Source organism: Ovis canadensis, chromosome X (assembly GCF_042477335.2).
Source record: "Ovis canadensis isolate MfBH-ARS-UI-01 breed Bighorn chromosome X, ARS-UI_OviCan_v2, whole genome shotgun sequence".
Classification (NCBI taxonomy): Eukaryota; Metazoa; Chordata; class Mammalia; order Artiodactyla; family Bovidae; genus Ovis; species Ovis canadensis.
The window spans coordinates 12,965,161-12,980,308 of NC_091727.1; the positions used below are offsets into that span (position 1 = coordinate 12,965,161).

The 15,148-nt window shown below is 44.2% G+C and overlaps 1 protein-coding gene across 6 annotated transcripts in view; it reads right to left on the reverse strand.

Moving 5' to 3' along the window:
- The window catches only part of GPM6B (glycoprotein M6B), a 158,187-nt gene that overhangs the window by 38,355 nt on the left and 104,684 nt on the right, over positions 1–15,148 (reverse strand). The window contains exon 1 of one of the 6 annotated variants that reach the window (XM_070289795.1): positions 6,898–7,363. The exons of 2 other annotated variants lie outside the window; for them this stretch is intronic. In XM_070289795.1, coding sequence (XP_070145896.1) covers positions 6,898–6,958 — 61 coding nt within the window. In that variant the 5' untranslated portion in view covers positions 6,959–7,363. Of the gene's footprint in view, positions 1–6,897; positions 7,364–15,148 lie in introns of those variants that run through there. 3 more of the 6 variants (XM_070289793.1, XM_070289794.1, XM_070289792.1) reach the window with 3 other exon arrangements.

Sequence of the window (15,148 nt, forward strand, 5' to 3'; positions counted from 1 at the left end):
GTTTAGGGTCAGAGGAGATGATCTGCCTTGGCTGTGAATTTTAGATGGCCTCTACACATGCGTTAGGTTTAAATCAGATACCTTCCTAAGCAATCACAGCTTAGAACATTTGGGATATGCCAATACGTAAGATAAAAACAGTCTCATTGTTACCATGACCTCAATCATTTGAGATCAAGGTATTTGTCACAACCATCCTATGAAGGAGGTACTCTTATTACTCTAGCTTTACAAATGAAGAAGCTAGGGGCAACTGAGAGTTAAGTCATTTGCCCATGATCACACAGCTGGAGGGGAGGAGCCTGTGCATAAATGTGGGTGATATGACTCCAGAGGGCAGGTTATCCAGCTGTGGCCTGTGCTGTCACTGTTTCTACTCTTTTGCTAAGGTCTGTATGGAGGTAAGCTGTGCTTCTGTGCATCAAGACGTGTTTCAGATCCCAAGCTCCTGATGCTATTTCAGGGTTCTTAAAAGTTCTGAACTCAGCCTTTCCTGCATTTAGAGTTTTGGTTTACTCTTCAGGGGAGTTTCTCTCACACCACAGGTGGTGCTATATTCTCCAAAAGCAGGGCAACCCACTGGGGCCGGTGGAAAGAACTAGGAGATCAAGTCATACTCCTGGTTAAAGTGGCTATAAGCCCTCTATGTCAACCTCAAGCATGAGGATTCCCAGTAGCTCAATCACTTCTATCTGAAAAGTTTTCATCCTCCTTTCAAAAAATTTCTCTCTCCTAGTCCAACACACAGCAGGTGCCCAATCTATGTCTGCCAGATAAATAGTTGGCTGAATGCAAGAGAATACCCTGGGACCTTGTGGATCAAGCAACAGGTCTCCAGGTCCCCACCCCCACCCCCAACCACACTAACCTCACCTAAGGCAGGATAGGCAATTCAGGACATGTGTGTCAACGGCCCATCCCTGCTCTGCCCTCATCCCCTCATGTGGGCAGTCAGGCACAGGCTGCTTGGCAATGACAGTGAAAAAGCCCCAAACTAACATGTTTTCTGAGTAAAACCTGGCGGCTACACCCAGGACACTCGGTTCAGCATTCTTCCTCCTCCTGTAGGTGTGGAGATGGGGTCAGTAAGTGGGTGACAAGGCCTCTGGACAACAATTCATCTTTCCATATGGAGGGAAAGAAAACCCTCTATTTTGTATCTCTGAGCCAAACTTAAAGACAGTAAGTATCAAATTATAAAATTTCAAAGAACACAGGATATGTTTTGTTTAAAAGAACAGGGGCCCAAAACCTAAAAGGAAGTCACGTGATCATGAGGGGACGCCTCAGCTTGGGGAGTGTTTTAAAATGGCGTCCTTTCTGGACTGCCAACTGCCAAGAGGTGGGGAAAACGTTCAGACGCAGGAAGATTTCGGCTTCTGCTCTTCAGCGGGAAGACTGCAAATGCTCCCCTTAGAGAGTAGGAGGGAGATGTGGGCAGGAGACCACTGGATATTCTCGAGGAAGCACAGAATACTATGACATTTCAGAAATGGTCTTGGTCAAGAAGTTTGATTGCGTTTTTCCATAAAAGGGAACCAAAAAAACCCAATGAACTTCTTGGCCAACTGCATACTATTTATGGTGGAGGCTGAGGTGACACACAGAACTGAGTGGTCATCGCCAAAGATGGGCATGACACAAACTATGGGGGGGGGTTGATGAAAGAAAATAAAAATAATGCTGTGGACACTTTCCCCCCATTGACTCAGATGCTGTGATTTAGAAATGAGGCTGAATAACTAAGCTGCAGGCTGGTGTGCTTTCTGCCATCTAGGAAATTATCACTGGAAGCAACTAAATAACAAAAATTGAGCTTCCTAAATAAAAATAAGTAAACCATACTCAGTGGGCCAGGTCTCTGAAAGCTATGTCTGTCACTCTCCATTCTCAAGTAGAGTTTAAAATATTAAAGGACGCTATAACAACACTATAGGATATAGTAGGGGTCAGCCAGTGATGGCCACCTGGTTTTGCAAATGAAGTTTTACTACAACACAGCCACACCTATGTGCTGATCCACTATCTATGGCTGTTTACTACCTGGAAGTATTGAGTAGTTACAACACTGTGTGGCCCACTGGGCCTAAATATTTACTCTCGGGCCCATTACAGATCAAGTGCACTGATCCCTGATCTCAAAGATAGTCAGGCGTGAATTACAAAAAAAATTAATGCAATTCATCAAATGAGTCTACAAAATAGGAAAATATTTTATTTTCTCTATTATACTTTCTCTGGGCTGGCCAAGGATCAGAATTCTCCTCTTGAACATCGTTATCTGAGATTTAATCTGCCACCAATCAACAAGAGTATTGTTAAAAGCAAGATTATACCCTACAGAATGGTTCCTACGATGAGTTGGCACCTTCTGCTCCTATGACATGAGCTGACAGGGCAGAAGAAGGGTGATGTTCAGAGGGGAACATTATTAAATGAATAAAGAAATGAACCAAAGAATGCACAACCAGGTACATTTGTGAAGGTGGGAGTCTGGCTTCCCTCTCTTAAAAGCCACCTTCTTCCTCCGTTCCACAGCCATCCTTATTCCTGGCCAACCATCTCACATGGATGGACACTGGGTCTCAAGGAGAAACAAGCAAGGGAGTATCTCAGAACAGGCCAATTTATCACCAGTCCCAGTGAAGGGAAACTTACGTCATGGGGACACTGGTTACGTCATGTGTCCTCAGATACAGCGAAGTTAATAAGTCATGTTATGAAGAGTGTTTACTTTACATTGGCGTGTACTCCCAAATAACAGGGAGAGATGATGTTTTTCAACATTACAATCAGAATTCAAGATTTCCACTCACTTCCAAGGAAGGTAAATCTCTGTCTCCAGAAAGGAGTCCAAATTCTTTGTCTAATGAATGAGCAAGGCCAAATCTTTGAAAGGAAATGATTGTATCAAAGGAAGAGAGGTACCAACTGGCTTGCTGAGATCTTCTCTACATTTAAATTTTCTAAAAAAATAAATAAATAAAAGCAAGCTGTATCATACCTACCACATATGTCCAGCACCATCTGGCCGGCCCTGCTTTTCTCTACAGTCTCATCCCCAGATAACCTCTCTGCAAATGTCCTCCTTGGAAGATCCTTATAGGAAAAAACTGCATCTACAACTTTCTCTGTATCATACGTATGTAATCAAGTCAGAAAACGTCAATAAAAATCTCAACATCAAATAATTCCTAGATCACCAGGATGAGTGTAATGTGTTAAATGTGTCCCTCTGGGTTTTTAGCCTATGGGGCAGATATTCTAGAGGAGTGTTTTCCTTCCTAAATAAAAACAATACAAATAAAAATTTTTTTTAGCCAAAAGTACACATCTTTCACTCAATTTTTTTTAAAAAATAAAAACCTAAGAAATTATACCTATTTGATTAAAAAGATTTAAATGGATGTGCTCATTTTCTAATTATATCAACCATTCACATTCATATCTTATGTTGACTACGGCCTGCAATTCATTTTAAATTACACATTATTCTTGATTTTCTACATTTTTCTTTTTGTGTGCTTAGAAATTTGACACCTGGAGTTCTGAAATGTAGCTGAGCAATGATTCAGAGAAGCTTAACTAGCCTGACTACAATTGCTTCAGTAGACTCCAATTTCCTACATGTAATAAAAATAATTTTCCTAACAGATACTTAGGGGTTTTTTTCCATCCAATAGAGCAAGTGATTCAATTGTTTTTCTGCCCCTAGATTACACCCTCCCAGTGAGTCTAGATGCATTGGTTTTTCACAAATGAATTGACATCCATCAAGTAATAGTCCACAGAAATAAATAGAAACCTCACTCTATTATCGAGTCTCATGATCTAGTTGCTTTTATTCTGTCTTCTCCATTTTTCCCACTTATTCCATTTCAGTGAATCTGCTTACTGAATCCCCAAAACTTTGATTTAATACTTTCGATTTAAAAACTGTCATTAGTAATAATTTGGCTTTTTTTGTTTACATCCTTCTGAGAAAACCTCTTGCTTTCTGTAAAAATTCCTGAATAAAGGCTAAATTACTTCTTGTGAATTTCAAGCATCCAGTAGGGTTCCATGACAAAAGCTAGGAGACTGTTTCAAAACACATACACTTTTTTTTTTTTTTTTTAGGGACTTGGATTATTTTTGTTTACAATAGGAACAAAGTCATTCTGATTGAGTTTAAAGAAACAGCTTTCTTTGTCCTGCTAAAACTCTGAGAAGTGAGACTGTCTGGAAAAGCTGAGGTCAGTTTATAATAACTTGTATTCTTAGTAAACATTATTAATAATTATCTGAAGCCATTAATCCACAAGCTACTGGGTTTTAGCCATTGGGCAATAATACTCCAAATTCAGAGAGAAGTATTGCCCGTACCACCGACAATGAAAACAACTGGGAAAGGAAGAATAGAGGGGGAAAAATACATGTGCATAAAACACTCTGTGGGAAGTGACAAAACGTAGAGGATTCAATTTACTAAAATAAATCCTTTGGTGACAGGCTTAAAGGAAACCACCCCACCCCCTAGATCCACCTGCTCAAGAATTATATAACGCATTCTCTGTGTCAAACTTGTAAATGCTCATTTCAATCAAGTGAACACTGATTTTATAAATTTAAAATTAAATCTGAAGGAATCCTGGAGTGGCAAGCATGTCCAAACATGTTTATCATTTTATGCCTCTGTATGTGCCTTGGACTACAATGGGAGAGCAAACTGGGCACACTACAGAGACACACTTGTGGAAGCTTTGACCCTGCCTGGCTGGCAGATGAACTTACTCATTTAAACCAAGCTCAGCAGGTAGGCTGCCGTCCAGATCAACACTCCTGGTGGGTTAAGGGCAAGCACGACCCCTGTTGCTGTGCTCAAAATCCAATCCCAGGCCCATGTTCTTACTCAAGTATAAGCCATATGTGTGATCTTGTCTTGCAGTAACTTGGTACATCTGGACTACTCAACAGCTAGTGTTTATCCATTTTGGTAATTTTTATTTATTTTTTATTTTATTTTTTTTTTCATTTTGGTAATTTTTAAAGTTCCTCCAGAAATTAAGTTTTGCTTCTAATTTTGTGTCTGAAACCCTCACTAACGAGTTTTCATACACAGACTGCCAGGGATGGAGTAGCAGCTGTAGATTTTTGGTATTAAATTATAAATATTTAATGGATATGAATTAATAGCACTCCAGACGATAAACAATGGTGAGAACCAGAGTTAGGTAGTAAGGATTCTACATTGGTTTTATGCCCTGTTCTTGCTTCTGTGGAGACCAAAAGTGGTTTCAGCTGCATATTAGTACAAAGTATGTTCTACGCATCTATTTTGGGGAAAATTGCTACAACTGTGATCGGCTTCTTCACAACAATGCTGTTATTGCGTGATTACATTGCCCAAGCTTTGTCTCTAATTGTCATGGAAATCAATCTTTCAACTTTTATCTCAGTTCCTCAGCTTTACAGATATTCCCGTGAGTTTCCCTTACTGCTATTTGGTCATTCATATAAATGAACAAATGTATACATACAAGAAAAGACAGGGGGATATGAGGGCTGGCTTTTGCTGTTGTTTGGGGGGGGCGGTAGGTTTGCCGCAGCAGTTAAGCTCAACTATCAACTGCAGAAATCCAAATGCTATGTACTTAATTCCACTGAATTATCCATCTAAAAATGGTTCAAAAGGCACATTTTGTTCTCTGCATATTTTATCATACTTTGAAAAGTAATTAATTTAAAAAGTGAAATTGCTCAGTTTAGGGGAGAGTGTTCTTCAAGGACTGTTCTACCCAAGCATGCTGGCACAGTGAAATTCTCGAAATTGCTGTTTTTGCGGATGCAAAATGGTCGACTATCAGGAATTTCAGAGGGATCAACCTACATAGTCTTACGTAAAACGTACCTGTATCTCTATCCGGGAGACTGACTATTGTTTAGTAACTATTAGTGGATGTCAGGGTCAGGAGAAATAACCCTAGCATGGGGAGCTTTTGCTATAAGAGCCACTGCAGGTACGGAACGTGTCCTGGTGCCTTTAGGATAGTACTTCGGGTGAAGGAGGTAAATTACAATGCAGTGAGATGCTCTTCACCTCACAGGCCTGAGCTGCTTCTGGTAGGCAGTGAACCTAAACCAGTCATTATCGAGGAAAAGAGAGATTAATGTTAGCCTCTATTTTCTGCCGTCTTCCTACTGCAAAACACTGACTTCTCCTTGCAAAAGTCAAGATCGGGATGTGTTCTCAAATGCCCTTTGAAGAACAGGACCTGTGTGGATTTTCCTGTTGGAGATCTCCAAGTCAGAAACAGCAGAAGACCAACCTTCCCCCTCCCCTGCCCCCAGCACCCGTCTTCCATCAGTACTAGCCCACAGAGCTGATGCTTTCTCTCTCAAGCTCCAACTGTAAATGGTTATTACACATCAGAGTTAGGGTCTGATACACAGAAATAGCAATCGTATTAAATACAAAAATTAGAGCATGTCCAAAATCAGTACAGCATCAGCAGAACCAAATCGTATTTTAATACGCGTGTCCCTCCAGTTTCCCCTTCGCATTACTAACAGACAATGCATTCTATGTCCCCAGAATATAACTTGCCGAGCCTAGGATCTCAGTTAGGGCTCATTATAGTAATTAAAACAGACAGTTTCCCCAACCCAGCTTCCCAAGGTGGCAGATTGTGGACCTCCTTCCGTGCAATACCACGTTTGGGAGAAAGATTTGGACGAGCGATGCACTGAAAAGAGGCTGCTCTCTATTCATTTAACACCAGCCTCCAGGAGAAAACCACCCCAAGAGCCAGGGCAGGCCATCCGGATGGTTTCAGAGACACAAATCCGGCTGCCCCTTTCTAGCCACTCCCCCCCAGTGAAAAGCTTTACACGGGCTCTTCTCAGAGCCCAGGGTACCTTTTCTTTCTCCGCTCTGTTCAGTATTCTCCTCCGCTGCAGTTTCCATGGCTGGCTTCATACCATCCACCAAAAATGCTTTGCCCGCTACCCCCCCCCCTCGACACCCACGTCTCCCCCTCCTCTTCCTTTTCTTTTGCTCTCCCCTCCGGCTCTTATTTACACCCGGGTGATGGAGAGCTTCTGTTCTTCACTCCAGAAGATTACAGTCCCTTCCAAGATGCAAAAGTCTCCGGCGGCGTCGATCCCCCTCCGCCTACTGGTCCAGAAAGACAGCTGCCAAGGGGCCGGCAGCCATACGTCACGGAGGATCCCGGTTATAACACCGCCACCCCTGCCCGCCGCTGCCCAAGTCCCCGATGCGGCTCCCGGGGGAGGCCCCCCCGCACCCCACAGACCGCGCTGCGCCTCTGGCTCGCCTGCCTACACGCGCGCTCCGGCTCCCTTCTTCCTCCTCGCCAACTGCACCGGACGAATGCTAATTAATTCTCCCAGGAAAGAATAGATTTGTGACATCAGAGCAGGGGCTGTGAGAGAGAAGAGAGCCCCCTCCCACCACGTGACTCTGCGCTCTGCCGGCCCCTGTGTGTTTCTGCAGAAAGCCTCGTTTCTTCCCACAAGGGAACTCTCACCTTCCCCTGGGACCCCTGGACACAGCATCAGTTTATTTCCTTTACCCCTGATCCTAGACCCTAGGATCCAGGTAAAGGACTTGCCCGGGGTCTCCGTTTTCTTTTTCATTCTTTAATATGTGTTTTTCCAAAAAAAGACAGAATGCCATATGACATCACTTATATATGGAATGTAAAAATCAAACAAAAATGATACCAGTTACCATGTACAAAAGGAGACCCATGGACAGACAGAAAAAAGCAAACTTACTGTTAACAAAGGCAAAAGGGGAGGGAAGGGGTAAATTAGGAGTTTGAGATTATACACACTACCGTATATGAAACAGATAAACAACAAGGCCTTACTTGCTAGCACATGGAACTATACTCAATATCTTGTAAGAATCTACAATGGAAAGGAATCAGAAAAAGAACAGATATGCATATATGTTCTGAATCCCTGTCCTATACACCTGAAACTATTAACAACACTGTAAATCAACTACACTTCAATTTTTTTAAATGTGTCTTTCACACAACCTCTAGCAAGCTAGCTAGATTGACCTGAACATATCAAAGAGGGGAGAAAAAGGACAGAAGAAGGAGGAGGGCCTAAACACCGATTTAACAAGAGCAGTATAGCAATTCAGCCCCAGAAGCCTTTTCCTGATCTATAGCTAACATATGAGATAGTAAGAGAAACTTCAGCTGAAACCTAGTTCATAAAAAAGTATCCATCTTTATTTTAAAGGGAGCATAATACGCTACAAGTATATCTAGCTGACAGTTTGCTGACTCCTTGGTTGAAAAATCAAACTAGAGTGGTTTTTCTTCTTGGATGTGGTTATTTCTGTATGGAGCCTTAGTCCTTAGAATCCCACATTCGGAGTCAAAAGGCTGTTTTCAAGAACGTTCTAATTGTTCAGCAGAAAGGCTATTTTAAAAACAATGATTGTGACTACTGCTCTCACAAGTCTCCTTGCCTCCTCAGATACTATTGGACCATGTTCTCAACCCATCTAAGCATATATATCAGAGTTATAAGCTATATGGTTCCAAACATCACTAATTTCTGCACCATTTTTAAGCATTTGTTTGACCTGCTCACCTTCACTGCTCCTATTCAAAAGATTTAGAGAAATTCAGTGTAACACCCTCAAGGTCCATCCATGGACGCTAAGTGAAGTGAGTCAGACTGAGAAAGACAGATACTGTACCATCTGATTTCCCTTATGTGTGGAATCCAACAAACAAACCAAAGCAAATAAGCAAAATCCAGACTCACAGATACAGACAAGACTGGTGGCTTCCAGAGGGGAGAGGGTTTGGGGAGGAGGGAGAAATGGGTGAAGGAGATTAAGATGTAAACATTTCCAGTTATAACAATGAGTGAATCGTGGGGATGTGACGTACAGTATGGGAAATACAGTCAATAATATTCTATTAACTTTGTAAGGTGACAGACAGCAACTAGACATATTACGGTGAGCATTTTGCCATGTATGCAAACATTGAATCACTATGCTGTATACCTAAAATTAACATGATATTGTATGTCAGTTGTACCTCAACTAGAAAAAAATTCTAGAAACTTGAGTCAAATACAGTCATGACCACTGATAAGTACAGCGTGAAGGGTTTCCTGATTCAAACAGTCTGCTAGTTGTTTGGGGGTGAACACATCTCAGAAGCAGACATAAAGACAAGTAGGAGGCCACCATCTCCTAAAAAATCCTCTCCCAAGTTTTGAAGGTCTGTTGCTCAACACTTGAAAACAAAAAAAAAGGTATAAGATCCTGAATCAAAATCCTCTAACAACCTGAGCTTTTAATGCATTCACGTGAGATAATCCCTGAAGACTTCTACATTCAATGCCTCTGGCCCGGTTGAACCAGAATAGATTTTAAAAACCAGTTTAGCTTGTTTCAACATTTTTCATTTTGTACATCTCATTTTCCACTTTCAGCCTTGTCTTAGGAGACCATGCCCACAATCAACTAGCCCCTGGAATTCTGGCCCCAGACAACTTTATTGTCTCACGGTGGAAGGATTGAGAAGCATGGTAGCCTAAGATTTCAGACTTGCCAAAAGAAACACGGATGTGACGTAACTAACCCGCAAAGACAAACGTGATGATGTGTCCACATAGGATGGTCTGCAAACATTTTCAAAAGATGGCTTAGGTGTATTCAGAGGGGAAGATGCCAAATGTTCTTTCATGACAGGCTTGTTCTCCCTCAGCAGTTCAAGAGAGAATTAATACCAAAACAAAATTCAATTCAGCACAAAGGGGCACAATTGAGATTAGCTACATTATCGGGTTTTATTTAAAAAGTGCAATCATTCAATCAAAAGCAAAATCAGTCAATTATAGAAATGGCAGAGTAGAATAATTTTTTGAGGGGGATATGACTTAAGAGCATTTTAAAATGTTGGTGGAAGTGGGCAGGCAGAATATAAAACACATTCTAAATTTAGGGGCCACTCTAGTTCTGTATCAGAGTCATGGAAATCATAACCATTGGACAAAATATTTACAAATTCTCCAGTTGATAGTCTGATCTCTTTTTCACCTTGAAAAACTATGAATAGACTATGCATTGCTTTTGCCTTATTCACAACTTTGTCATTTTCTTTTCATGAGACAATGAGTGTGACAATTCTAGAAGTTACCATTGCATCACTTTCTAAGCGTCCTCAAATCCTCACTGGTGTTTGTGACAAACCATGTGAATCAGAAGAAACATGACAGAAAAGTTGTTCATAGCCAGAAGGAAAGCGGAGTATACACTGAGAACTTTTCTGAAGTTCACATCCATTTTTGGCCAGAAAAATGGACTATGTAGAATGAGTAGGATGCAAAACATCTCCGAGAGCTGAAAATTATTCTGAGCCCCATGCTTTAAAGCATTCTGGTGGAAGGTATGAATATTTCTGAAAGCAAAGCCAAAACAGGAATAATAAGTATTGACATAAACTGGATACAGTGGATTGAACCATATAAGCTTCCTGATATTGACTAAAAGAACAGGAGTTTCTCATGGTTCAACCAGGCACAATGTAGGCTAATGGAATACAGAGAACCCTTCTAAACAGGGGAATCCAATCTGATACAAGCACTATGGTATCCCAACAAAGGAGAGGAGGGCAAGGTGGGGGAAAAGCTTCACAGAACAGAGTTGGCTACCGCAGTAAGGTTAAAAACCTACAGAGTTGTTGTGTTAGTCGCTCAGTCATGTCCAACTCTTTGCGACCCCATGGACTGTAGCCCGCCAGGCTCCTCTGTCCATGGGATTCTCCAGGCAAGAATACTGGAATGGATTGCCATGCCCTCCTCCAGGGTATCATCCCGACTAAGGGATCGAACCTGGGTCTCCTTTATTGCAGGCAGATTCTTTACCTTATGAGCCACCAGGGATTCCCAGCTTGCAAGGCATGTGAGCAAAAGACTAAGAGCAGGGAAGCCGGCGGGGAGTGGGGAGGGGGGCGCAGGGATAGATCAGTCCAGGAAATGATGAAAAGCATACAAAAGGAGAGAGGGTATTTTCAAAGTGTTGGAGAGATGATTTTCTTGACAGAGGGGCCAGAGCATAGGGTGTGGGAGTGGGGAGGGAAATGAGGCAGCTGAACCAGCAGAGTGGGATGCAGGGAGGTTGAACACCTGCTAATCCTGGAGGCAGTGGGTAGAGATGGAAGGCTTGAGTAGATCCAACCCATGAGTTCCAAAGGTCGTCCTGTTGGTAATGGGAAAGACAGCATGGCACAGGGCAAACCTAGAGGCTGCCAAACTCATTTGGAGTATCCTGATGGAGTACAGGTGAGAGAAGGGGCGTGTCAATGAGGGCACGAGGAGGAAGGCAAGGACCCTGATGACACCTGACTAGATCAGGGGAGTAGAAAAGAAGGTGGGAAGGGAAGTCTGGAGTCTCTAGCTTGGGGGAGTGAGGAGCTGGCCATGCTGTGAACCAAATGGGGAAACGAAGGAGGAGGCAGAGGTTTGGTATGAGAGCTGAGTCTGTGTGGTTTCAGGGGTCCCCAGATGGCCCGCAGAAGCTGTCCAGGAGGCAATCAGGAACCTGGCTCTGATGGACTGGGGGCTCCGAGACGAGGATCTAGGAGGCTGTGGTCTAGAGGGACCCTTGGGAATGCACAAAGTCCATCTGTGCTCAAATGTACCTTCACAGGGGACCCTCCCTGATTCTCTTGCCTCAAAGAGGAGCCCTGACAGGCTCAGTCCCTTAACCTTGGTTGTTCACTGTGAGTTTAACCACAATCCACCACTGATCTAGCTATTCGCTCATCCATTCACTGCCTCTCTTCCCTTAGAATATAAGCCCTTTGCAGACAGACATTTTGGTCTCTTTGTCCTCTGCTGTATCACTGGCTCCTAGAACAGTCCTCAACTGTAGGTCTTCAAAGATCATACTTTAAATGAACAGCAAACAAATGACTGGGGAGAGACTAGAGAGTCCAGCGACACTGAGATTTGAATTTTAAGGAACACTGACTTTTAAATATAAAGGTTAAGGAAACACTTGAAAGGGAGGTCAAAGAGACCAAGAAGGAAAAAATCAGAAAAGCCAGGGAATAAGGCCAAAGTGGGATGATGGGATGAGAAAAAGGTCCCATGAAGGGCATCGAGCTAACAGTGTCAGACAGAGCTAAATAATACAGGAGGAGCAAGGAAGATGCCAAGGGGCAAGCAGAGTGGGCCCTTGAGCACCACACAGCCAGAGAAACTTCCATGAGAAGGGTTTTGGTGGGATGATGGCAGTTCCCAAGTCTGAGCACAACTATCACTCAAGATGCAAGGCTCTCGTGGTCCGCTGAAATTGTAATCTTGTAATAGGGCTCTGTGCCCAGGTTTGTTTCTCTGGGTCCAGTATTCCACTTGTCAAGACCATTTTAATTTTTCTTCTATGATCTATTCCGTTAAGAATGATCTTCCCAGGCTTACTCTGTCTCTAACCATTCTGGTCATCAATCTGTGTGTGTCAAGGGGAGAGATGAGGGTGGACTTCCCCACACCACCAAGGAATTCTCTGACACCACCAGGGTGACCTACAATTCACCTCAAGTACGACACTCCCAGGACCCAGCACCAGATCCCAGAGGTTAAGGGTTCAGCTCCCCCCACTGGCTCTCCCCACCCCCCACCCAGTTTAGACAACAATCCGGTGGAATGAAGAAGAGGAAGCAGGGGCAGAAGAAACAGGAGGGGAGGGTGAGAGAAAGATGCAGGCAGATGAAGGGGGAGAAACACCCTGAGGAAGAGAGTCCCCAAGGGCTGAAAAGAAGATAGGGGGTTGGAAGAGACTTAGGGAGAATCAAGTGAAGGTGGAGGAATGACGGATGGAGGTCACAGGAGGCGGAGGAGGATGGAGCACTGCTCCCTCTGACGTGGGAGTGAGCAAAGAGGAAGTGGAGGGAATAGTTCCTCTAAGATTGAAGGCATTTCATCTTAGAAGAGGTGCCAGTAGTGACAGGGAGGTCACAAAGGCACCCCTGTAAGGCCCTGAGAAGGGTCCATTTGTTACTTGCTTTTTGTAGTTCACATCACAGCCTTAGGAGGGAGGGATCATTGGCTCCTTCTTCTAGGATGTCATCCATAACGATGGGAAGGTATGATGGGTTTGGTCTCAGTCAGAGAAACAGAGTGCTCTGAGTGCAGATGGCTTGGGATCCTGCATGGGGCTGAGACTTCAGGAGACCCGCAACCAGAAGTTGAATGAGGAAGATAAACAATACCCTCACTGGGGTTCTCATCATGCTGGACAGAAATGGACCCCAACACCCTGGAACCATGCTGAAAGCCAAACCATACACAAGGATGAGATGATGGGCTTTTCAACCAGTTTCAATGAAAAAAGGGCAAGTTTTCTCCTTTTTCCTGTGTACACAAGGCATACATGAAGAGACAAGGCAGCTGATCCCCTGACAATATGCTTCCTGATTAATTATCACATTCCGTGGGGGAACTGAGTCTCCTCATTAAGAGTGGCGTACCATCAATGGGCTCTCCCTGGGAGGGCCCCCAATTAACTCGTCCACTAAGCATGGACCAGCCAATATGAACAAGGGCAGGTCTCCCAAGCCCTTCTGCTAACTGCTGACCTGCAACTATTGAGATCACACTTGTGGGATCAATGGTGCCATCCCTTCTCTGTTAGCTAGAGACCCCTGGGGCAAGGATGTCCTCTGACCCAGGGGGAGGTGGTAGCTCAACCTCAAAGCTGGGTGGGTTGGGGGTGCTCTGAGGGGGATTTTTCTCTACATTATCTACCAAAATCCGTCCCACACTGCCTCCCCAGCTCTTCTCCTTTTCTAGGAAGGCACAGCTCAAAGTCTCCTCCTGCAGAAAGGCCTCCTGGGTTCAATCTACCCACTTCCTCTTCCTCCCATTCTTCCCTCAAACCATCCCTCTCTCAGTTATAAATGCAGCCACTCCGAAGGGCAGCGATTTCCACTGGAAAGACACATCACCTCCCTTTACCCACCTCCCACACCGGATGGGAAGGAAGCCAGACATTTTCAAATTCAAAATGAAATCTGAAGACATCGAAGCTTCAAAAATTCTCAGCAGAAGAATTTGGCAAATTATGGGGTGAGCCTGTCAGGGTAGGGAAAAAGCTGATGGGAACCCTTAAACTTGAGAACTCTGGGAGCATGAAGACCTTATTCTTGCCCAGTCATTGTATACACTCCTCTGCAATGATCAGCAAGTCATCATATTAGACTGGAAGCACCAGTTACCAGGGACACTTGGCCAGTTCCCTTTAAAAGCTACAGCAAAAGATCTGGATAGGTGTGGAACCAAGGTAGCACCGTGTCCAGAAGGCCACCATACCCCGCTTCTCCCGGAGATGTGACACCAGCTCAGAAGGGGTGGAGAGTGGCCAGAACTCAGGGATTGCTGCCGGAACTTGCTTGAACCCATGCTCTTTCATTCTGGCCTTCTTGATGGCATTGGGAGGTGGGCATAATTACCCCACTTGCCTGGACAGAGGGACCCAGACCAAAGGAAGCCAACACGACTCAGTCAGGTCACAGAGCTGGTCAGAGGCCATGCTGAGCATTGACTGACTCAGACCATTGGATGCCAAAGCTGGGAACTCAAGGGTCAGGCAGCCACGATGGTGACTAGGTGACCAGCTGTGTCACCTTGGAGAGTCCGGGTCACCGCCCAAGATGCACTCAGGATGCCCACCACCCCTTCAAGGCCAGCTCCACCAGGTACCGACCTTGGTGATGCCATGTGACCTCAGCTTTGTCATGTGTTAAAATGGCCAGTAGAGACCTGCCCTCCTCAGGCTACAGTGAGGGTGATGAAGTCCTGCCCTTAGAGACTCTTACAAAGTGTCCTATGGGGTACTCACGAAAGTCTAGGATTTCTTTCTTCTGGGTTCTCAGGCTCACACCACAATCACACAGGTCCAAGAAGGAGGGAGAGAGAGGAATAAGGAAGAGATAGTGATTCTGCATCCTTTCAGACCTTAACCTGTCCATGAGGGTTCCCTTCTGTGCCCATCTTGCCTGAATGAACTTTGAAGGGCACTCTGCGTCCCATACCCACCCCAGACCTCCCTGCAGAGGCACAGCTTGTATGCGACCTCTGTGAATAAGCTATAAAATCAATGGGC